This window comes from Diospyros lotus, chromosome 9, assembly GCF_014633365.1.
Source record: "Diospyros lotus cultivar Yz01 chromosome 9, ASM1463336v1, whole genome shotgun sequence".
Classification (NCBI taxonomy): domain Eukaryota; kingdom Viridiplantae; phylum Streptophyta; class Magnoliopsida; order Ericales; family Ebenaceae; genus Diospyros; species Diospyros lotus.
Genome location: NC_068346.1, coordinates 13554532 through 13580908, shown reverse-complemented (window position 1 = coordinate 13580908; position 26377 = coordinate 13554532). Strand labels below are relative to the sequence as shown.

The 26377-nt window shown below is 35.6% G+C and overlaps 1 protein-coding gene across 3 annotated transcripts; it reads right to left on the bottom strand.

The window, feature by feature from the left end:
* Positions 1 to 13449: 13449 nt before the first annotated feature.
* On the bottom strand, positions 13450 to 25669 carry LOC127809420 (OVARIAN TUMOR DOMAIN-containing deubiquitinating enzyme 4-like). Of its 3 annotated transcripts, none has more exons than XM_052348182.1 (6): positions 24815 to 24919; positions 23656 to 23777; positions 17390 to 17430; positions 16884 to 16982; positions 16365 to 16532; positions 13450 to 14631 (listed from the first exon to the last, which is right to left on the bottom strand). In XM_052348182.1, the coding sequence occupies exons 1-6, from the start codon at positions 24903 to 24905 to the stop codon at positions 14610 to 14612; spliced, it is 543 nt and encodes a 180-aa protein (XP_052204142.1). In that variant the 5' UTR covers positions 24906 to 24919; the 3' UTR covers positions 13450 to 14609. The 3 variants fall into 3 exon arrangements, with proteins under 3 accessions (XP_052204142.1, XP_052204143.1, XP_052204141.1); XM_052348183.1 differs by lacking the exon at positions 24815 to 24919 and adding an exon at positions 24508 to 24748 and having other exon boundaries at positions 13456 to 14631; XM_052348181.1 differs by having other exon boundaries at positions 13461 to 14631; positions 24836 to 25669.
* Positions 25670 to 26377: the final 708 nt, after the last annotated feature.

Here is a 26377-nt window from a genome sequence, read left to right as displayed (position 1 = left end):
AAACTCTTGTAAGTACATGTCATGTTTTTTAAGTCTACATTATGACCATACTCCCTTTCTAAAACCTCAAAACCAGTATCTCCATTCCATCGAATCTGACACTTCATTTCTAAGATTTTGTTCATCTCCAACTTCTCCATGGCATGAGGTGAAATATTTGAAATATATGTATCTATAAATTACCTCATTGTTGCAATCATTTCCATCACCTACAGTCTAATTTCTTCTAACATAGTGATGATGGACTTCAGTCTAACACTGAGGATCCAACCATTGAAAGTTTCACTCTTGTTGTAACGCCCCGCTTTTTCGGGCGCGTTATAATTTGGGACAATTCTGGAACAATAATTTTTTCTTTCAAACATTAAAGCTAAACCACATCATACCTCGAATCGGTCCCAGAACTTCCAATCAATTTTTTCTCGAAAGAGAATCACTATACACATCAAATGCGGAAGCAATGATCGAAACCTGATATCTTAACATTAATCATAAATAAATTCTTACATCTTCGACATTTCTCAAAACGTTCAGAATCTAAAGTAGCAGAATCAAAAATACATGGGCTACATAACCTACATTTCATTCTTCCTGCACTCTGCTAAGTGCCATTTCATGCCTCATTTATCCTTGTATCTGTGACAATTTCCTCCTGGAACGTTTGAATATTCCAGGGGCAAAACCCAAGTTAGATGATGAACCATCTAAGTAAGAGTACATAATGTTATGTCATGTGTGTATGCAATGTCTTTCATCGTAGGTGTCAACTGCACCCCTCATGCTACCTACCATTTTTGCGGCCCCCTCTTTCGAAGCCGAGGTGTATGGGTGCACCCTTGATAAAGTAGCGGTGCCAGTTCGTACTCCCTACGGCCTCAAATGCGAGTGATCAATGATATCAACGTGTATTTATGCATTACATAGTCATGTCATGTGTGCAGTCTACGTGATGGATACATATCAGAGTATGTCAATATGATGAAAATTTTTTTGAGGAAGTACCACTTACCTTCTCAAGCTTATCGGGCTACCTCGATCTCCGTGCCTTGTCTCATGCATCGCCTCGATTTGCGTGCCAACTTCAAAATTTGCACGAGTCTCTTCAACTTTAGCCTCAAAGTATCATAATCACCATAATTATTTAAATAAACGTTAAAACCTATTCTTCCATAATTTCTGACATTTTCTATAATTTTCTCTCTATTTCTTCCTATTTTTCCTCAATAAATCCAGATTAAATGTTTCTAAAATATTTTCTCAAATATTTCACTTCGATAATTCATAAAATAATATTCTTGAATTTCTGAAATTTTCTAAGGAATTTTACTAAGCTTAACTTAACATCTCGAATTTCCTCGATATGCGTGCCCCATCCTTGAAAAGCGTGCCCGGACTGTTTTTCTCACCAAAATCTTCGGGATATCATTACATCTTCATTTCCTATTTTTCAGGATTTTTCTAGGACTTTTCGACATTTTCCCTAATTTTCTTTTCTTCTTATTCTTCTTCTTCTTCTTCGCGGCTTCTTCGCATAGTGCCGCGCGCCTGCAACTCCATGCCCGAGCCGCCTTCGCGGCTGCCCCGTTCGACTCCGGTCGCTGTTTACTCGCAGCCGCGCCATCGCGGCCTACTGCCATCGACCTGCGTCACCACCAGCTTCCTTGAGCGCACACCTGGGCACTGCCATGCTTGCTGCGTGTCCAACCACTTTCGGTCGTGCTTCCATTACCTTCGCGGCCTGCTCGCACCATCACCGCGGCCTTCAGCCTCCTTCGCGCACCCGCTGCCTCAATCGCCCCTGCTCGCGTGCTTGCTGCCAGCAGCCCCTGCATTGCGACTATGGCCGCTCGAGTTGCTGCCATGGCCGCTGAAACGTTTGCTGGCCGCGGCTTCCAAGCTCTTTCGACCTCTCTCTCTTTCTCTTACTCGATCGCTTCCACTCTCTCGATTCCTCACTACTCTTAATCGGGCAAAACGCATCAATTTATAGACCTCCTGCCTTGGCCACCACTCCACCCGTATACCTACATATATATATATATATATTATAGCACTGTTGCATGCTTGCCCGCCACGCACATTAGAAAATCCCCACAAATCTCGCCTCAAATCTCGCTGCCACTCAGCAAAATCGCTGCCACAATCCCCCTATTTTGCGGCCAATATCTCAGCCATGAAGATCTCACAAAGGTTGGTCATCACACACACGAGCACTACTACGCCCACTTATATATATAATTATATATATATATATATTACACTTATATTAATAGAGAAATTATACTTTTAAACCTCCCATTTCATTCTAAATTTATTAGGACAATTACCTAATTGCAATTACATTCTTAAACACTGAATTTCATTGCATTCCAATACTGAAAATCCAAAATTAGTAACTTGAAGCTTAGTTAAAAATAGACGATTTTTCCCCAGTGTCCTTACCGAACTGTCGTTTTGATCCCGAAACCACTGAAGGGTTGTTTATTATGCAAAATCGAAGCCTCCCTAGGGGACCGTTAATTTTTCGGGAGTCCCTTACAACAATTCGGTTTTACAACCTAAATGGCGACTGTATTTTAGCTGTACCGAAAATTGTTCCCGATCCGATTTCTTTTGATACCATAAATCCTATCTCGATATGCTCGTCGAGACCATATAATTTTTTTTAGATAATTTCATTCCGAGACATTCCCTGCAGTCGATTTGGTACATATAACTACTATCAAACCCATTTTTCGGTATTCTAAAGTCATCGAAATTATGTGGCAACTTTATATGAACATGGGGTATTACACTTGTTATTCTCTACAACATCACATTGACAATATGTTCTAAAGAATGTCTTGCACTATGTATTATGGTTATAATACAAGAGGTCCTCAACTATCTCTTTTTCAAAGTTATTCATTTTATTCAATTTCTAACAATTACTCATAAAGTGCCCTTAGAACTTCCCAAAATTTTATCTTCACTTCTTAGCCCGGTGTAACATATGTGCCTAGCACACATCCTATGCTTGACTTCAAATAACTCTTCAACAATTGTAAAATCCAAACCCTACCATGCAAAAATTTAATTCATGTATTAACATCATATGAAGCATAATTTGTAAATGAAAAATAATTAATTGAACTATAAGTTTAAATAGTATACCTTTTGTATGTTTGTAACCACAGTCCAACTAGTATCTATATTGATACCAAGGTCCATTTTCATGGTAGAGGTGAACTAGTTCTAGTTTTTTTGTTCTTTATATCCAAAACTCCCCAAGTTATTGAAGACATCTGATTATTACCATCATTTAATACACAAATTAAAAGTTGACGCTTATATGGATTCTTGAGAAAGCATTCATCAAACCCTAGAATTTGTTTACACCCATCCTTAAACCCATTTTTAATAGCATCAAAACAAACATAAAATCTCTTAAAATGTTGCAACCCATCTTCACCCCTTTTCACTTTAACAAAACACAAATTCAGGATTGGATATCTTAATTTCGTCAGCATAGTCATGCAGCCTACCATATTCAACCTTGTAATCACCTATCATACTTCCAAGCACCTTATTCTTTGCTTTCCAGCACATTGTTTTTCCCATAAACACATTCAAGGACTCTCTACAAGTTTTTGAATTTCTCTAACATTGATCCTAAGTTGAGCTAAAATCCTTTTCCTAAAATGCCTAACAATGAACTTTGAATTGCATAACTTATTTTTGTTAGTTTTATAACACTAGTGCACAGGGTTATAAGTTTTGATAAATAATTTATTTGATTTTTTTATCTACACTAGCAAATAAGAACCATAGACACCATTCCTTACAATTAACCTGACCCTTTTAGGCTCATTTGGTCTAATGGTAAGGTTAACTCTCCTTTCAACAACATACTTATCTTAAGGGCACTTGAAAAATCAAGTTTTGATATCATGGGCTTCAATCAAAATTGTTTTAGCAAAATTGGTTTTAAAGTGTTGAAGATATGAAGCAAAATTTTTAAAAGCAAAGGACAAACTGTCGACCGATTCTAAAGGAACTATCGCCCGTTTTGGTCCTTGTTGTCTATCAACCTTCATAGGCTATTGATCGGTCAAATGTTTGCTCTTGGCTAGGTGCGATCGACAACTAGTGCATAAAAATCGATCGACAGCTTTTCAGCATGTCGACCATTTTTGCTTCTCCTGCCAACCATTTTTCAAATTTGCTCTAACATGTCAACCGATTCTATGAATCTATTAATTATTTTTCTCACGGATGTTCCAATGGTTAGTTTTGGAAGCTCATTTAATGGCCCCAACTACCTCTAACGGCCAAATTTTTTCAAATCGCTCGCCATGCTTTATAAATTTAAGACTGGTGGATCATTTATGAAACTCAAAGAATTTATTACAAGCATTCATTGTTTCATCTACTCTCAAGTGTTCAAAAGTGCTCAAAAATGTGCTTTCTTTAAGGCTTTGATTCTTCATTGTATTTATTGCTTTCAAGCCTTGTAATCTTTGAGAGAATTTGTAACTTATTCATCTCTTAGATCCTCTCTTATTGTAATCTTGTTCCATTTTCCTAGCAAGGTTGCTAGAGAGCTAAAAGATCATCTAAGAGGGAAGGGTGAATTAGATGTTTTGAATATTTTTGAGATATTAAAAAATAAATTGCATTAAGGCTAATTTGAAATATACTTTTCATAGCATAAAAAAAGATGTTGCAGCAACTCAATATGGAATTTATATAGATTAAAACATTTTCATACAAGATAATACAAACATACCTGAAATACAAAATAAGTATGTATGAATGAAAAACAACATTTGAATATAAATATAAGAAAATAGTTAACATAATAACAATATGATTGTATTCACTTTTTCTTAAATGTTAATCCTAAAATCAATATAAGAAATCAGTGAGGTTTGAAAACCTTTATACATGCAATTGAAAATTGACACCAATTTACATAATGATGATTGGCACAAAATTAGAATACATTGTATAATATATGAAAATATGTTTTATAGGAATCAATTTAAATCGCAAAGTATTTTGATAAAGATGAAGATACATTTTTAAGATGAAAATAATTGTTTTGCTTACACAAATGAAAAGATAAGTTTATTCAAATATCTTGAAAAAAAATACTTGAGTATCAACATTGATTACTCGATTGCTTTAAAGACATTTATAAATGCAATGAAAAGAGCAATATTGCATGATGCTTATAAAACAACATTTTATAGTAAGAGAAGAACAATACCACTAAGAACATAAAAATCAAGCACTATGAGTGAATATTGTACTTGAGAAGTAAACATGAAAAAGAGTTGAAAGCATTTTGCTTGATGTTATAGAGTTGAATTGAATATGAAAATATTGCATGGAAGATGAAAAATAATATCATCAAAAAGTAATAAGCAAATCACATGATCACAACATTTTTAAGTGGTTCAGCCAACAAGCCTAGTCCACTATGTTAGCTCATTAAGAATTTTGAAAACATCCATTATGAGATTTTGGTTTTTAGAGTTCAACTATAACCCATACATAATTTTTTCAAGTTTAACTATAACCTTTGTTTTTAATGAGTTAAGTATGAACCCTATCTTTTTTACAAGAACAACTGTAACCTTTACATGAGACTTTTTAATAACTAGACTTATCCACAACCACGACATTTTAAAGAATTAGGCATAACCTTTACAAGAGATTCACAAAAGATTTGTGAAAGAATTTCTTAAGAGAAAAATATAAGATAATACAATGATTTCAAACATTCTCCTGAACAATAAGAAAGTTATAAGAATTTGAATGAATAAAACATTTAACTTTCTTAATCTAGTATTTGGTTTAAGAATATTTGCATGAGAAACTTTACCAAATAATTGCTTGGAGTTATAAGAATTTGAATGAATAAAGCACTCAACTTTCTTAATCTAGTATTTGGTTTAAGAATATTTGCATGAAAAACTTTACCAAATAATCGTTTGGAGTGAAGAAGGAATGAACATGAAGACTAATCACTCAAGTAGTGAATATTAGCTCGAAAGAACATGGCTTCGTTGTGTCTAAATTTGGATTGGACTTGGTATTGCTCGGACAACAGTGGCTTACGCTTGCTTAATATCAATCGCAGCAGCAGCCCCTTTACATCACTTGGCTTTTTATAGAAGCTTGACACTGGAATTTGTCTTGATACCTACACATACTCACAACTTCTTTGATTTGATTGATAATAGTCAAATTAGTTAAAACCATGTGCATATTAAATAGATAAAACATTTTACACACTGTGCATAACCATATTTATCATTTTTATATAAGAGAACATTGTTAGACTTTATAGAATAAAGAGATAAACTTTAACAATAAAAAATGTCATTTTTTTTCTTTTCTAAGTAATAGATATATTTTTTAAAAATAAACACCAGTTACTCGACTATAACTTATAGGCTTACTCGACTAATATAACTCTTCACTTGATTGGACCTTATAAGTAATCGATTATAGATAGGGCTTACTCTAGTATGATGAAGTCATTACTCAACTAACTCAGAAGTTACAGAGATATTGCATTGCTTACTTTATTACGGGGTAAACTTACTCGACTAATAGATGCATATACAAAAGTACAGATATTTGATACTTGATTATGCTTAAGACCAGAGACTTAGCCAAATTCGATCCAACCTTTACTCCATTAATGCATATAGATACTCGATTATAAAAATACTTTAGTCAATTGATGAGAAAGTTATACTCAATTAAACGGATACTCAGAATTTTGAAACCAAAAGATACTCGATTAAAAATAGCTCATTACTAGACTGAATTTTGAGATAACAAAGAATTTTCATAAAGCACTCAAGTAGGAGAACCTTAATAGTCGATTAAAAAAGATTTTTCTAAAATATGTAGTCGACTAATTTGAAAAGCACACTGAACAATACTTGATTGAAAAATATGCTTAGATTTTATAGCTATAGAAATATTGAATTTTCTCAAAAAACTTACTTGAGTGTGAAGAATCAATACTTGATTATAAAAATATCATACTCAACTTTGTTTTAAGAAACATAGCTTTTGTATGAACATACTCGAGTCAGATTTTATGATAGTTGATTGAATGACTTCAATAATTGATTATTTTGAAAGCAATACTTGATTGAATAAAAAACTTACTTAGGGTGTGTTTGATTGCATTACCTAGAATTTAATTCTAGATAATGATTGTTTAGAAAACAAAAACCACCCCACCCCTTGGAAAATGAATTCTCTAGAAAAAACCTTTAAATGCTTGTATCATACACATATTTTTCATAGAAAGGTAAGAGTGTTTGATTGTTTTCATAAAAAAATATATGTAATAATTACATATTTTCTATGATAAATGTGTGCAATCAAACACACTCTTAGATTAAAAAGATATTTTCAAAAGTTGTACTTGATTATTTTGCTTTCAAAGCTAATATGAGTATATAATCAAAATGTTTTTCATACATAGATGATTTCCAAAGAATTTTTCACAAGCTCTATATCATACTCAACTTATATAAAACCATTCTTGGCTATTTTGAAAGACATACATATATGAGCATAAAATTCTCCAATAAAATATTTTGGTGATCATTAATAAACCAAATTTGCTGAAAATTTATTTTTCAAAATTATTTTCTCCATAAATCAAAGTACAAATTTCTCAACAAGGGACTCCTTGTATAGTAAGAGGTTATATTTTCTAGTCTTGAGGACTAGAGAGCTTACTTGTGATCAAGTATGAAGATTTAGTGAAGGGTTTGAAATCTTTAGTGAGGAGTTAAGGGAGTAGATTAGGCCATTTGGTTAAACCATTATAAATTCTGCTTGTGTCTCTATTGCTTTTATTTTTCATTCCATTTACTTTGTCAAACTTTCCTAGCAATCACCATTTTGTTTTCTAAATCCACAATTTTTGTCAAAAAGATTTGAAGTTTAATCAATTTTTTAAATAATTCAATTCACCCCTCCCTTGAGTTGTGGTGTCATTGCTAGACAATTCTATTACAATCTCTCTAAACTCATCCAGACTACGAAAAATCATACCTACCTCCTAGTAAGGAATTTTAGTGTTCGGATCATAACAAATATTTCTCCTTCTGTATCCTCTTTATTTGCTACCCTTAAACTCATCTTTAGAATCTCCCTCAATACCTCATCTGCTATCAAGATCAGAGCTATTCTCATAAGGCTTGTCACCCCCAATTACACCCCTAGATGTAGTATTCACAAGAAGTACCCTTGGAGCCCCGCATCAATACTTACTTCCTCTAATGATACATTCTCCTTATTTGTAGATTCGATACTCCTTTTATAATTCCTCACCCTTTCTCTAGCTATCCTTAACTCATCATCAACCCTACTATTAAGTTGACCACCTGCCACATCATCATCTTACAATCCACCATTATCTTCCTTTGATGAGTCATTCATTTTCTCACTATTGCCCCCATTACTATCAACACTACTTTCCTTAGTGTTTTCCCAGCTTTCCCCAAACCCCTCAAGATCATATTCTTGCACTCTATTACCCTCATTTGTTGAAAGGTTAGCCTCACTATCTATATGCTCAACAAATACATCATAATATCATCATCTACAATTGTTGTGCAAAAATTTATCACATCTTTATCTCCCTCAATCAAAGTGTAATGATAAACATCACTGCCTATAACCCACACATAGTAAATGCCAAAGTGGTTGGTGTAACCCAATTTTCTGACATGAGTTTGTAATTCAAAAAATGATAGCTTATCTAGGTCCACAATGTCTACATTTTAAAAGCCACCAACATACCTCTTTCACCCCATAATCAATTACAAAAGTTCCCCTTGATTCTACCTTAATCTCACAACTTTTTCAGCCATGTGTAACACCTTCCAAATTATTTAAATAATATAATAATAAAAAATAAATTCAATTAGGGACCATCAACATATTCAACATAAACCATCAAGAAACACTAACTAATATCAAAACTAATGTATAAGAAAAACCCAAAAGAACCCCAAAACTGCATTGAACAAAGAAGAGCCCACTTTCCCCTTTGTGAAATAGAGAGATATACAAAAATATCATGAAACAAAGAAAGAATAAAAAATGTAGTATAATTAATTCACTAGTGCTAGTTTTCTCTTCACTGACATTGGTTTCCAACTCAAAAAACAAAGCAATACGAGATTCACCAGAAATAAGACTAAGAAATAGATAAAATGGCAAAAAAAATAAAAATAAATCATACCCCTAGTGGTAGTGAATAATCAGATTTGGTAATCGATGGTGACACCAAACACCAAGCAATAAGCAACTTAGCGATTTACAACTGTTGCCCAGAAAAATACCTAAGAGGGGGTGAATTGGATTTTTCAAAAAATAATAATTTTAACTCTTATTGAAAACTTTTAAATTTGTGATCTTAATATGTAGTGATTGTAATATGAATAAGTACAATAAAATCAAGCAACTACAGAGAGCAAGAAAATATTTATAGAGGTTTAGCTTTAAAGAATCTATTCCTCTCTCTCAAGATGACTTAGTTTGAGATTCTATTAGGGAGAATCAACGCTATCTTTTAATTGGAGTTAAAATTAACATACAATCTCTCGTCTAAATAAGAACCACTAGCACATTATTAGAAAATAAACTCACCACACAACAAGTGAGTAAAATAATAAACTCAAAACCAGAGACAATTACAAACAACTCATTAACGGTTGAGAATTCTACCAGCCAACACACTTCCTACACTTTGAACCTTCTTATTTTTGTTTGAATGCTTTATCAAGTTTATTCTACTCGAGCCTCCATACTTACCTTATATATATGCATCTTCCAAAAAAATTAGCTATTAAAGAGAGGGTCAACATGAAGTTTGAAATTCAAAAACTCTTTAGGTTTTTCCTGACAAGAAAAAACAAAACAAGAAAGCATGTTTAAAAATAACTCACATTTAATTCAAAATAAATTTACTTTTCGCATAAGTAAGAAATACATTTATCAAGATATCAAAATTCAAACATAAGATTTTGAGACATAAAGAATTAAAACAATAAAATATGTCTAAAAATAACCCACATTTAATTCAAAATAAAATTACTTTTTGCACCCACCTTTAATTTAAAATAAATTTATTTTTTACATGAGTAAAAAATACATTTATATCATAATAATATTTTTATTATCATCAAAACCTTATTTACTTACCCTTGAGCTTAACAACGACCAATCAAAATTGTGAATCGACGGAGGCACTACACACTAAGCACTGAGCAACTTGACAGTTTCTTAACAATCGGTGTTGTGAATTGATGACGACACCAAGCATTAAGCAACTTGTCTACATGGGGGGAATGATGATAAGGGGACAGTCAAAGAGAATGAGAGTATTTGTAAGCTAGAAATGGGAACGGTGAAAAGGGTTTGGATGAGCAATTGGAGTTTGAAACAATGATTTCATGGTAAAATATTTAGGATTTTTTAGAGCGCATATAACACACACACACTCAACTACTAGATGAGGTGTATGATTGTTTCAAAATTAAAAGTTCAAAGACATGATAGGTCCACTTTAAAATTGAGGGGCCAAAATAGCTATAAAGACAAACTTGGATGACGTACTTATGCCTTTTGCCTTAACTTTTTAATAGTCACATCGTATGTATATTTTTAATTTAAAGGCTAAAAACATCTTTTTCCCCATGAACTCTCCGTATTTAAGCACTTATGCCTTTTAACTTGACGGGGGACCTATTGTGCGCCTCAAGTTGCAAAGAGAGACCTATTACATCCCTCAAATCTCAAAATCCTAAGCGAGACATACACATGCTTGGACAAAATTTTATATTAATACATACATGCACACTATGCACAATAGTTGTTAAATATATATATACACACACACATAGTGCACAGTGATAGGGGCGATGAAGAAGAGAATCGGGTTTCATCCCTTGATGAAACTTGAAATTGGCATGATAGAGAGCCAACAACCATGGTGAGACACGAACCATCGGCCATGGCAGTCATTAACCACGGCTATGGTGAATCGCCAAGTTGAAAGCGATCATAGCGACCCATGACCACGACCAAGGGCATGAAGCACTCACGACGGCAAACCACGACCCACGACTAACCGACGAGAAGTCAGCCATTGTCGTTGACGGCCACCAATTAATCACTGGCCCTTGTTTGTCAACAACTCGAGCATACCTCCATAGCTAGGAAAACCCAACGCAATTGGTTTGTCCAACCATGCCAAGAGTCGTGACCTAACAATGGTGACAAATGATGCAATCAATCCGACCTATGTCAAGCACCAAGCTTGAAATGTCAGTGAGCCGTGACCATAGCGACCACTGGTGACAAGTGAAAACAATTGATCAAAGAGAACACAGAAACCCAATTTCAGGTTTCATCGAAGGATGAAACTCGAAATCGAGTTTCAGATAAGGGTTAAATTTGATTGATGAAACCCGATTCGGGTATCGGGTTTCGTCGCGGGTTTCGTCGGCCAAGGCAAATTCGATTAGTCAGTGGGCTTGAGAAAGGTGAGTTGTCGTCGTCAAGGAGGAATGAGGAAGACGAGAAGTCACCAGCGCTAGGAATGAGGAAATAAAAGAAAATAGGTGTTGTGGGTGCTGCCCAATCGTCGGTGGTGAGAAAGAAAGAAAACGAGAAGTCATCGGCGTTGGAATAAGGAAGGAAAAGAAATGGGTGTTGCCTTAATGCACCTCAATCGCACATGATTTCACGTGTGGTGTTGACTGGATAATGAGATGCATGATAGGTCTAAAATTGAAACTTGAGAGATATAATAAGTCTTTTATTGCAAATTGAGGGGTACTACAAGTCCATCATCAAATTAAGGGGCATAAATGGTTAAAATGAAAAAGTTTGAGAACATGGATGTGTTTTTAGCCTAGTTTAAATAGGGATTATTACTTATATTCCTCCATAATTCTTGTTAAATGATTATATAATAGATTTAAAAGCATAATTGAATAATGAGGTGCAAAGTTGCTTGATTATTGCTCATATTAATCATCGCCTGTCACTTCATTTTCCATTTTAAGGTTGTGATATTATTATTTAATAAGTATTATTGAGATAAAAAAATAAGTTAAATATGATTCTTAAATAAAATAAAAATTAGATATAAGAATTAAAATTTATTTCTTTTACTGAGTAACATTCCACTGGTCAACCAAAGGGAGGGGTCTCGTAAAAATAAAAAAAAATAAAAGAAAATGCACAGGCAATTAATCTATAATTATTCATTCAAGAAAGTTGGCAGACAACTAGGACTCGCGTGGGCCCCACCGTCTTGGACACCACGGGCTTGAGGCTACGACAAATGGAGGAACACCTTGGGAGTGGTGTGTTAAAATAATTTACAACTCGTACACTTCAAGTTTGGCATATTATAAAAAAATATCTTTAATATTTTAAAATTTATTATAAATTTTTCTTAACTTTAATGTTATATTGTAATTTATCTTCTATTATTAGAATACTCCCTTAAAACATTAAGAAATAATCAAAATATTCTTATATGTAAAGACTTTTATTTTTTACTCATTTTTTTATTCTCAAATATCTCCTTTATTTATTTTTCATTCATAATCAAGAGAAACGACGATAATTACATCAATGATGGCATCATTGTTTTTCTCTCTAAAATTTTATCCTTCGAAATCTAAATAATCGTTTTAAATTTAAAATGATCTGAATAATAAAAATATAGGCAATAGTTCGATAAAGATAGTGATAATGTCTTTTTTTTTTTTCTCTCTCTAGTGCGATGAACTTAGATTTAAATAATCATCTTTTAAATCTGAATAATGAAATAACATTGATGGTTCAACGAAAATAGCGACAACCTCTTTCTCTCTCTACTTCGTTGAATTGAATCTAATAAGTTCATTTGTTATGAACACAAGTGGTTGGATTCATTCATGTTGAACCCAAATGGTTATTACGATGAATCTAGGCTAAATTGAGTTTCTCCTCTCTCTTTGAATTAGTGTCGATTGCTTATTATTTTTATTTTTTAAATTAAAGAAGAGATGAGTAAGGAAGAAGAGAGAGACAAAAGATAAAATGATAATTTAATATTTTTATTTAACATAAAAAATAATAATTATTATTTCTCAAACATCAGAATTAATTCTTGTAATTTCATCTAATCTCAAAGATATTTTTTTTTATAATTAATCTTAATATTTTTTAGAAAAGTGTATCATATTTGTGTATACAAAATACTATATCCACAAATAAATTTTATAAACAACCTTTATAAACTGACGTGAGAAATGAAATTTATAATAATTTTATTTAAAATTAATAATAAATTTAGCCACTATTATAAAGTAAAATTATTAAAAATTTTGTTAATTTATAAAAATTATGTATCAAATTTATTTACAAATATAGGGTTTAGGGTTTATATATATATATATATAATATCAGGAAACAGACAGAGCAATTGGTATTTAAAGACAGGGGGCACGTGTACCCAAAAACACTGCTGCATGGCATCTCCCTCAATTTTGAGAAATGATGAAGAGTATCCAATGATATCTGTATTTTATATAATATAAAAAATAAATAATAAAAAAATTAAACACAACCGATGTCTTGGGAAAAATACATATACATTTTGTTTCTATTATTTTTTCAAAAAATTAAGGCCCAGTTAAAGTTTGAAAACTGTATTAAAAATAACTTTTTTAGTAAATTAATTCTTCCAAAAGTTTTTGTTACCTCACCTTCTTCTTCTTCTTTTTTTTTTTAATTTGTTCCAGCTGGGCAGAAGGATGTTGACAACAGTACCAGCTGAAACAAAAATGGAGCCATGAGATCCAAACCATTCTGTAGAGATGTCAAATGGGCGGATGGCCAGGCCCACCTCTCGCTTAGCCCACCTATTTGGCGGGTCAAATCAAATTTGACCTGCGAGGGAGGCAGGCCTGGTCAGGCTGGGTTGGACAATGAAAATTGGGACTCAACACAGCCTTTCACCCTTAATAAATGGGCCAAGGCAGGTCAGGCAGGGTTGTGGGCTTGTCGGGCCGACCAGTGGCCCTTAAGAAACTATGTTTTAATTTTTTAAATATAATATTTTAATAAATTATGTTTTAAATATTTTTTATATAACAAATATTTTTTAAAATGTTTATAAGTAATTAGTTTAAAATATGTTTATATCTGTACATAATTTTTGAAATATTTTTTTTATTTTTTGGTAGGCAGACACATGGGGCATTTTGGTGGGCTACGGGCCACAGATTATTGACCTGGCACAGTCCGCATTCTTCTAGCCAGGCCGGGCCAGGCTATGAGACGGGCCAGCCCATGGGCCGCCAGACTCAGTTGCCATCTCTACCATTACCCAGTTGCCATCTCTACCATTCTGGAAGAAAGACGTGGTTATCTGGTAGCCCTAAAAGGTAAATATTAATACCGCCGCAGTTCAGTGCAAATCCAAGGAGACATTTTGTTACATGGCCAAAGAATTTTAGTTAAAATGGTTGGTGGGTGATGCATAAGATAAAAGAGTCCATATCCAGTGCAAGCGATGACCATCACTTCCATCTTCTCATGTATCTGCCAACACCCATCAACCCAAAAACTGGAGTGTCAGACTGCCATTAGAGCACATTTAATGGAAAAACTCAAAATTATCAAAATAAAAAAATAAAAATATTAGTTAGACACTTAATTTTGATACTTGAGGTGATACTTAGTGTATTGATATGTGTGTTGCGTGTCATAATACATGTATAATATATTATTGCAGAATATTATTTCTAAGTGTTAAAATTAAGTGTCAAAGCAATAATAAGTAAAGGGAACCACCGAAAGAGCCTATTTGTTAAAATAAAAGAAAATAAAAAAAATAAAAATAAAATGAGACATAGTACAAATACAATCGTCTCAAAACTTTCCCAAAGCGGGAAAGCCTCGTGGGTACTGCATGTGTGCATGAGAATCAGTTTTGTTGGGGTATGATACCTAATAAGTGCAAAACTATGATAAGATCAGGTAAGTATAAAATTATCATAGGTATTGACCCAGAATTAATAGATTTAAAAAAAAGTCCAAATCCACTTATAAGAAGCCTGATATGAAGATAACCTAAGTAAATTTATCTTGTTTTTTAGGAAAACGAGCTTGACCCAATTGCTCAAACAAGAACCAAACCCAATCCATTTTGGTCTAAGCCCATTAACTGCCCTATCTAAAGCCCATTATCCATCTTATCTTGATCTAGCCTATTTGATGAAGAAGTTGAAGACTTGGTTGTCCAAGCCATTCAACTCCTAGGTTTGTTCTCTCCTTTTTTTTCTCACCCTCATCTCATCTCTTCTAGATACCTAGGGAACTTATCCTCATCTTGGTAAAATGCTATCTGGTTCTTTGATAGTTATCTATATATTGTGTATATGGGGGGTGGTTTTTTCAAGGGACGAAGAGAGAGAGAGAGAGTTAAAAGTGAGAAGAAAAGAAAAAAAGTGGTCATAGGTATTCTCCTGTGTGGGGTTTTTTGACCTTGTGTGCTTGTCATTCTCGAGTTGGGGTTTTCTTCCGATTGGACAGATTTGGGTTCAATCTAAGGTTGGTTTGGGTTTTCTTTGGGACCGATTCTTGACTTTACCTTAGTGGGACTTGAACCGATCAATTTGAGTCTTGAAGCCCCACCTTAATCTCCTCTGTCGCCAGCGATTCATCAGAGCATAACAGGGAGTTTTGTTTTTTTTTTTTTTTTTCAATTTCTCATTTTTTTTTTAACTCACTGTTTTGTTGCAATTTTCTTCGATCTAATTTGTGGGTTTTGTGTGAGATATTTACTCTACAAATTTGACTGGAAAAGATAGGCCAAAAAAACTAGAATAATGGAGCCCGCGAGACTGTCCTGCGACAACTCAATACTACCGAAGAAAGCAGAGGGGTGAACTGTGAACATCAAAAAGAAAGTCTTGAATTTCCCACAGAGAAGCTGGCTTGACATTTTTGGACTTAAAGGTGCATTTTTTCCTTGGAATCTTGTGATCCAATACGACGGGACAACTACCAATAACATACTACTACTAGTATCTTTTTGTAATATATATGAATGTCTCTAAACTCAGCCAAGATGGACCATAAAAAAGCAGCCTTGCCTCAAATTCACTGTTTGTTTACCCGTGCTCATCATTGAGCAGCTATATGGATTAGATCCACCAAACCAAAGACGACAAAGAGACAGGTTCTAGATTAGTTTCTATTGCCAAAGAGAAAAAGGTTGATTAAGCATTCCAACTAGAGGCAGTTTCAAATAGAGAGAATAAAGATCTTACGACTTTGTCTGTGGGGTGGTAACAGAAGGACTCTGCAATGCATCGTAGTGTCCATAACCATGGTATAGAACACGAACTGGGTTTTCCGATCCGTACTCTTCACCATATTCTGCTATAATCTTAAGAGAATCAAACTTTTTATCCCGCATGTAAACTGTGATAGGAACCCTGCAGGCATTAAAAACAGAAATTATTTTTATTTAGAAAGGGGTTTGCAACATATCCTATAAGAGGAAAAATGGGGCAGTCTTAATAACTTGAATGCAATAAAGCAGTTACTGGAACAATCGGATTAGAAAGTTCCCCATAAAAGGACTGGTTGATGATTGTTGAGACGGATTGTACATTAAGACAGTGGGAAACAACACAACGTCCATGTCCATGTAAGAAACCACACATTGAAGTTCAATGAATGAAGATTTCAAGAATGCGTCATGTACACCATTACATTGATGAGCTCTTGATTAGATAGATGCTGCTCTTAATTGAGATATAAAATTATCATACAGAACCACATACTGAAGGACATGCGAGGACATGAGAAGCTCCGGTTCTCCTCCCCAAATGTGTGGTTGTCGCATCTGCATAACATATGCGTCAAAATCACCTTCGATGAACCTGAACGTCCATGAATTTTCAATTATTGCCAAGAATCAATAACAAGGTTCCACTTGATAAAAAGCAATCAAAATAAATATTCAGGGTCAATCCAAAAGACGACAGATACAACAATGTGGTCAAATTCCTATTATGAACAATAAAATGTTGTCCAATGCAAAATTAAACGATTAAACAACCTATCAAGCCTTATATCCACTGTGGGTCAGCTCAATGAATTCAAGCCCCAAAACAAGATCGACCAATGACAAGTCCAACATAAAAATAAAAAATAAAAAAAAAATCCTCCCCCTTCCACAGCTCTTTGAGTTTGGAAAAAATGAAAATGCCTATACTTGACTTGTCCAATGAAACAATTCAAATCAAATTGCAACATGAATCTAAATGGATCCAGAAAGACATCTTACCATTCAGTTTCTTTCCTCCTCTTGATAAATTCATCAGCAACCTGTCAAAAACAAAAAAAAAAAAAAACAGATTATCAATAGGAAAAAATACAAAGCAAGAACAAACTAAGCGGAGAAATTGGAAAAGTAAAAATAGAGGAAAGTGAAAGTCAGTGATGCCAGAAATTCCAACACCAACAGTAAAGAAAAGAATGGAGGAACAGAATAGCTGAACTGCATTCTCCAAAGTTTAACCAGCTAATTTGCAAGTAAGTAAGCTCACTAATTTCATTAATTTTAGGGTATATAAAATGGAAAACAAATGCACAATACTATGCTCTGCACATGAAAATGAATTGTTTCAACTTCCGTTAACAATTGGATGGTAACCTAGATACACAATAGCTAACAGGGAAGACCATGTCGTGTACCAGCTATGTAGGGAGGTACCTTATTTAGAGTAAACTATGGATGATGAGTAGTTGTACTCAGGAAGTTACAGCATTAAGGAGTTGTACCTAGTTAGTTACAGCTGTAAGAACTTGTACTTAGTGAAATAGCTTAATTGCTTGTATACTCCAGAATGTGGAGGCAGTTACCCGCACATGGGTGTCCGGATCAGCTTATATATACGAGCTATCCACACCTGAGGAGTTAATGGAATATAAAAATTTTCTGAATTTCTCTCTTTTCTCTTTCTCTCTCTGTTCTCCATTATTCTAATTCCCTCTAAACTTCTTTAATTCTCTCTCTCTCTAACCTTCTCACCGAATTGGTGGAAGACTTGGTCAGATCCTTCAGGAGCTGACATTTTGGTATTAGAGCAACACTCTTGGCCGGTGATAGTTCTCTGAAGTTCGTCGCCATGGCCAATGGAACAAGGATGAAGCAAATGGAGTCTCAGCTGCAACAAGTCACGACAGATGGCTGATATGCAGACACGGATGGGAACTCTAGAATCCTCAATTAAAATGGTGGTGGAGACAAGGACTGATAGAGTGATGGCAAGATGGCGGGAAGAGAATTGGGAACAAAGCAATCTGTTATGAGAACAGAAGCATGACCAGATGATGAAACAGATGCAACAATTTATGAGGATGTTCTCCAGTCAACAACTGGTAAGGCTTTCTATTGAATTTCCGCCTAGGGAGCAGTCGAAACCCATCCATCCCAGAATGGGAATGGGACATCAACCAATAGAATCATCAGAGTTTGAAATAGAACCGGAGACTATGGGGGAGAACATTTTAGAGAGGAGACTGGGAACTCATGCTAATCATAATCAATCAAGTTTTCTTGCACTGAAGTTGGAGATACCACTATTTGATGGGAAGAACCCAAGGTGGTGGGTGAGACATTGTGAACGGATGTTCACTATGTATAATGTGCCCAATCAAAAGAAGATTACATTAGCTTCTGCCTACCTCAATGACATGGGAGATGTCCAGTTCCAAGGGTGGATCCAGGTGAAGGAGGGTTGTTCATGGAATGAGTTTGCAGATGATTTGTGTGAGAGATTTGGGGATAGGAGTATGATAGATGTGATCGAAGAATTCAATAAACTCAAATAAGAAGGAATAGTACAGACTTACTAGCTCAAGTTTGAAGAGTTAGGTCACTGATGATGATTCATAATCCCCACCTAACAGAAGAATATTTTGTATCAAGTTTTATTAGTGGTCTAAGTGATGAGATGAGGCCAATGGTGAAGATGTTGCAACCCCGAACCATCTAACAACTAGCAAAAAGTGCCCAGTTGCAAGAACTAACAATAGTAAGGAGGCATAAAGCTTACATGATGAAGAAGTAAAGGATACAGATGAGAGGGGTAAACCTTAGTGGGTGGCAAGTAGGGAACGTAACAGCTAGTAAGGAGGCAGGGCAAGGTAAAAAAGGGATACTTGCCTTACCGGCAACTAACCCTGTGGCAGCACAAGGAGGAAAGTTGATGGATTAGAGACGACAAGTGGGATTGTGCTACCATTGTGGGGATAAATATTTTTCAGGACATAGATGTAAGAGGCAATTACTTTTGTTGGAGGGAGAAGAGGATGAAGAGGTGGAAGGAGAAGAACCATCGGAGGCCGAAGAAGAGGATAAGGGAGAGATTTCCCTGTATGTCTTAAAGGAGTTAGCAAACAGTAAGATTATCAAGGTGGAAGGAAAGGTACAAAACTGTCAATTGATGGTGCTTATTGACAGTGGTAGTACCTATAGTTTTTTGGATGAGACCATGGCCAAAAAGCTTAATTGTGAGATCACTAACACTCATTCCCTTTCAATAACTATTGCAAATGGTAACAAGGTCCTTAGTCAATCAGTTTGCATGGGATTTTGTTGGGAGATGCATGGAGAAGAATTTGTGGCTGATTTGAGATTATTGAAATTTGGGGGGGGGGGGGGGGGGGGGTGTGATATTGTGCTTAGGGTGGATTGAATGAAGGGGGTAAGCCCCATCAATTTCAATTTCAACAAGACAGAGGTAACTTTTGAGAAAGAAGGAAGTAAAAGGACCCTTGCGAGTATCTCCAAGTTAGGGATTTGCAAAATGATCTCGAGAAGGAAGTTGCAAAGCCTGTTCAAGAACAAACTCTCCCTAGTGGCCCAACTATTTTCCATTCATGCCATAAAGCAATCAAGGGAAAATCAAGAGCAGGAAGGGCAACTAAAAGTGACTGTGAGCAGCCACTTGCAAGACCATTGGGAGGTACATGAAATTGACTTACTTAATATGCTTTTATTTGAATTTAGGGACCTCTTTATTGAACCAAAATCCTTACCACCAGAAAGACCCTATGATCATGCCATCAACCTTATGCCTAATGTGGAACCAGCATCTAGACAGAAAACAGAAATTGAAAAATTAATCAAAGATATGCTACAAAGAGTTATCATCCAACCAAGCCGTAACCCTTTTGCCTCCCTCGTGTTACTTGTCAAAAAGAAGGATGGCTCATGGCAGTTTTGTGTTGACTATCATCAACTAAATGCCATCACCATCAAAGACAAGTTTCCCATACCCATTGTGGAAGATTTTCTTGATGAACTTAAACATGCTTCTGTTTTCACCAAGTTAGATCTTAGGGCAGCCTATCATCAAATACGAATGAGGCCTGAAGACATACCTAAGATAGCTTTCAAAACTCACCAAGGGCACCATGAGTTCACCGTGATGCCCTTTGGACTCACCAACGCCCCAGCCCCTTTTTTGCCAAGCATCTAGACCACCTGAAAACCACTTTTGAGGTCCTTATATTCAACAAATTGTATGTTAAGGACTCAAAATGTGCCTTTACATAGAGGTAGGTGGAGTATTTAGGGCACATCATCTCAAATGTCGGGGTAAGCATTGATCTAAGCAAGGTGGCAGCTATGGTTGCTTGGTCTAGGTCTACCAATGTTAAGCGCCTTAGGGGTTTCTTGGGGTTAACTGGCTACTATTGAAGATTTGTAAAAGATTTTGGGGTAATTAGCCATCCCCTTATTGAGTTGCTGAAGAAAGAAGGGTTCAAATGGGATTCTAAGGTCGAGGAAGCATTTGATAAACTCAAGAAGGCAATGAGTGAAGTGCCAACTTTAGGGTTACTGGATTTCAGTAAACCTTTCATTTTGGAAACGAATGCTAGTCCTAATGGGATTGGGGTTGTCTTGGTGCAAGAGGAAAGACCCTTGGCATTTCTCAGTCAGGCTCTAGCCCCTCAGCATTGTGATTTGAGTATATATGAGAATGAGCTATTGGCAGTGTTGGTGGTAGTGGACAAATGGAGATATTATTTGGAAGGGAGCAAATTCATGATTAGAATAAACCATGAGAGTCTGAAATTTTTATTACAACAAAGGTTATATACTCAGTTGCAAAGGAAGGGAATGAGAAACCTGATGGGCCTAGATTATGTTATACAATATAAAAGGGGGAGAGAGAATTTAGCTACCGATGCACTGTCAAGGTGTTATGAAGAGGGTAGTTTTGCCGCAATCACAACTGTTGTTCCGGATTGGTATCAAGATGTGACATCCAGCTATGAGGTTGATAAGAACACTTAGTTACTTGAGTAGCTAGTGGTGGATCCTTCAGGTAAACCAGGGTATACCTTTATAAATGGCTTAATTAGATATCAAGGGAGATTGGTAATAGGTGGTGATGATCATCTAAAGAGGAGGATACTGAAGGCATTACATGAGTCTCCCATTGGGGGGTATTCAGGTATAGTGAATACCTACCATAAGGTCAAACAACTTTTTCATTGCCCGGGACTAAAGAAGTATGTGATGGGGTTTGTGTTAGGCTATGATATCTGTAAAAGGTGTAAGTCTGGAATAGTAGCCACTCCGGATCTATTACAGCCTTTAGATGTTCCAGGACAGCTATGGGAAAGCATTTCCATAGATTTTATTGAAAGACTTCCCAAGTTAGAAGGAAGGGATTCCATAATGGTTGTGGTAGACAGATTCACAAAGTATGTTCATTTCCTCAGCCTAACACATCCCTACACTTCTCAAGAATTAGCCAAACTTTTCTTAGACCAGGTAGTGAAATTCCATGGAACTCCTCAAGCAATAGTGTATGACTGAGACAAAATTTTTACAAGTTTGTTATGGAAGGAATTGATGAAGTTATTGGGGGTCAAACTACACACGTCCACCACTTACCATCCGGAGTTTGATAGTCAAACGAAGAGAGTAAACCAATATTCAGAGACCTACCTGCATTGCACCTGCTTCCTATAGCCTAGGACTTGGCACAGATGGCTAGCCCTGGCTCAGTAGTGGTACAACTCCAACCACCATAATTCCATAAAGATATCCCCACTTTGAGGCTCTTTACGGTTACAAGCCACCCCTGTTACCAGCCCTAAGCAATTCATCTATGGTGGCAACCCTAGACACTTATCTGCAACAAAGGTAGCATGCCTTAAAAACTATTGAAAAATGAGTTGGCTACTTCCAAGAACTGCATAAAGCAATTCGTAGATAAGAAGAGAAGTGAAAGGGAGTTTCAGGTTAGGGATGCAGTGTACTTGAAGCTCAAACCAGGCCACCTAAAGGCCATATTGCAGAGGCCCAGTTCAAAATTGAATCCTAAATTCTATGGTCCATTTCCAATTATTGCTAGAATTGGAAATGTTGCTTACTGACTGCAACTACTTGAAGACTCCAACATTCATTCGGAATTTCATGTATCTCTCCTTAAGAAATTAGTGGGAACACAAGCAATGAGTTCTTCCTTGCCTACTCTCCCTAACACAGACAGCAGTGCTGTGGAACTACCAGCCATAGTGGATCGATGAGTCATCTATAAACAAGGGGCCCCTATCACTCAAGTCCTTATCCAATGGTCCAACCTTCATCCAAACAATAACACCTGGGAATACCTTCCGAATTTACTCAAGCAATTCCCTCAAGCTGCTGACCTTCTTTGCATTTCTTGAGGACAAGAAAATTTTGAAGAGGGAAATTGTTGTGTACCAATTATGTAGGGAGGTACCTCATTTAGAGTAGTCTATGGATGATGAGTAGTTGTTAGGAAGTTATAGCAATAAGGAGTTGTACCTAGTTAGTTACAGCTATAAGAACTTGTACTTAGTGAAATAGCTTAATTGCTTATATATTCTAGAACGTGGAGGCAGTTACCCACACATGGGTGGCCGGATCAACTTATATATACGAGCTGTCCACACCTGAGGAGTTACGTGATAAGCCAAGAAGACCGCTACGTGTTCCTATCAAGAATCCAAGGTTCGTCGCATGACACATGTAGGGGACGTGGTTCATGGAATGTCACATGCAGGGGATTTGCTGGCATGTAACCATTGGAAGACTTGGTCCAATATTGTTAGCTATTATTTTTCTAGTAGTTATTGAAGTCCTTGTTTTCAGTAGTTAAGGTCGGAAGTTTAGGAAAAGTTGTTTTTCCCTTGTGTATTTAAACTCTTCCAGAATGTAGTAATAAAGCAAGTTTTGGATTCAAATCAATTATGGTGGTTCATTCTCACCCTAAGAGAATTCTACTTACAAAACTATTAAATTAGCTTTGGCAGGACCTATCATTACAGAATATGAAAATTCTTCTGAATTTCTCTCTCTTTTCTCTTTCTTCCTCTGCTCTCCATTCTTCTAATTCCCTCTAAACTTCTTTAATTCTCTCTCTCTCTCTCTAACCTTCTCACCGAATTGGTGGAAGACTTGGTCAGATCTTTTGGGAGCCGACAGAACAGCATGAATGAAAGCCATTGAAGCATCAAACTGATTAGGACACCACAGGAAATAAAATGAAATAAGGCATGTACTTTATCTCTAAGCTCATCAGCAAGTTCTTTTTCAAGGCTTTCACTAGGAGGGTGCTTTCCTGCCCTCAGACAAGTACCATGAACTACAGATCGGAACAAGCATCTTCCATCTCCAGATATCCCTGCAACAAAATGCAGAGTGTCAACTTGTTACAATTAGACAATATCAACAAATTTAGCTGTTTATTGCATATTCCATGTCAACATAATAAGGATGTTGTCATCAATTTTTTGTTGGGGGAGATGATAATCGGAGGACCACCCCCTCACACTCTGAATAACAAATTAAAGATGCAGTTTCAGATAATCATGATCACATGTAATCAAAACGAAGTTTATGCCCCAAATCAAAATAAATTGTTGACTAAAATTTCTACAATGCAGGTTTGGTCATTCGAAAAGCCATAAACAGATACAGATGCTAAATTCCCAACCCCAGGATCTGTTAACTGGCATGATGTCCCGGAATATCAATAACAAGATGAAAATCCAAACTGCATGTTCATCCTTCGAGAGGAAGAACAACTAGTATAACCTTATAACTTTATCTAAACTATGTTGATCCATTTAAATGACATCCAGATATGAATTCAACCAAATCTGGATAAAACTTACAATTCTGTCATCGACTTGTTTAACCACCATGGGTAATCCTCAAGCACAAGGAGTCCTTGTTTCGGAAATAACTTAATTCAAACGTTATTCAGTAAATTTTCATTCTTGTCCATCAGAAAACATCAAACACCAAATTATGTTCACTAGAAATTAGAAAAAAAAAAAAAAAACTACATTTTTAATCAGAATGCAGCTTTGTTCAATCAAAAGAGGAGAAGAAATAGGGGCAAAATTCACCTGAACCCAAATCCATTTTGGTACCAGAATTTTCTGTACGAGAGAGGATCTTCAGAATGTAAAATAAAAGCAAACACGAAGAGCCATAACAAAAAAAAAAAAAAATATATATATATATATATAGATAGATAGATAGATAGATAGATAAAACTTGCAAGAAAGCATAACTTGCAAGAAGAGAACTAAGAACCGCCCACGCAACATAAGAAGAAAAGCATCCTCTTATAGCACACAAAAACTTATCGTCTTTCTCCCGTTTTTCGAAAAAAATTACAACAGAAAATTGCCTCAGCAGCAAAACACATACGAATTGATCGAAGATTGTTACCGAGAGAAGGGGCTGATTTTGGCATGGGCTTGGGTTTACGATAAGCAAACAACATATCGATCAGTACCATCGAGTTGGGGGAGTATTTTGATTCGGAATGGAAGAATACCTGTCGATTACGGCAACAACCGTGAGCCCTAAGGGAACGGTAACAGAGACATCGTACTTTTCCAATATGGGCGTACATCTGGCAATAGCAGAATCGAATTTGATGCTCTTTCATCATTGATACAACCACAGAGATGCGAGTTAGCTCTGGAGCCCCAACTGAGTTATGCACAGTTCATCAGTCGTCACCTCCCATCTCTTCTTAATCAAGTTTTTTTTATTATTTATTTTTAACTAAAATCATACCGTTGGAGATTCAGGCGACGAGAACTATTACTAATGATTACCACACTTCAACTTCACAGTCAATATTTTAAATTTATTACTCTTATTATACATCGCTTCTCCATTAGTTATCCATCACCTCTCCATTACCACACTTCGAACTCAGTAGGCCGGCACCGACCGGAGGGCCCCAAAACGGAGGGTCCCAAAACATTCCTGGGCCAGCTTCAGCCTTCAGGAATCAGTAGGCCGCCGACCACCCAGGAGGAGGAGGCCGGCACCGACCGGCCGACGGAGACCGCAGGAGGCAGCGGCGGCGGACGCCGGTCGGTTCATGAAGCTGCAGAACGGCGGCCGGCGAGAGAGAGAGGGTCACCTCGCCTCTCGGCAGCACCACTGCCCCCTCCGGCCACCGGACTCTCTGCTGGCTGCTGTTGGCGGCTGCCACGGTGACGTGTGACTTGTGAGTGATGTGTGACTTGTAAGTGATGTGTCACTGAGTCACTACGTGATATGTGACTTGTGAGTGCCCAATAAAATGACTTTACTTTTTCAATTTTGAGTGTAGACAAGCTTGAAAATGGATTCCACCTACTAAACTTTTATAGCCGACGGGCCACGTCCTCACCTCCTCTTCTCAATTTGTCTGTCCATGTTCTTCCCCGTTAATCTCTCCTGTCATCTGCCACCTCTCCTGTGTCAATTTTTTTTTTATGTCTTATCAAAAATTAATAAATTTTTTAAAATAAAGTGTAATTATTTTTTAATAATATATAAAATTGAAAGTTTTTAACTTTTGTTAAACATAATTATTTAATATGATATGCTATTTACTGTTAATACGATTAATAAATATTTATAACATACAAATATAAACATCAATATTGTAATAGATCATTTTTTTAAATTATAAATAAAATAATTTAAATCTTTTATATTTTTACTAAAAATATTACAGAGTAAATAAACATAGAATTAAAGTTTTGAAAAAATGTACAATAAGAAACAAAAATAATTTAATAAGAATGAAAATGAGAAAATTAAATTATCTATTGAATTATTTTTAAAAATTAATTATTTTATATATCTAGTTGATGAGGCTATTTTCTCTCTTCAAAATAGATTTGAATAATTTAAAGTTTATGAAGATAATTTTAGTTTCATTTATAATGTAGAAAAGTTAAAATTACGTGATGATAATTTGAAAAA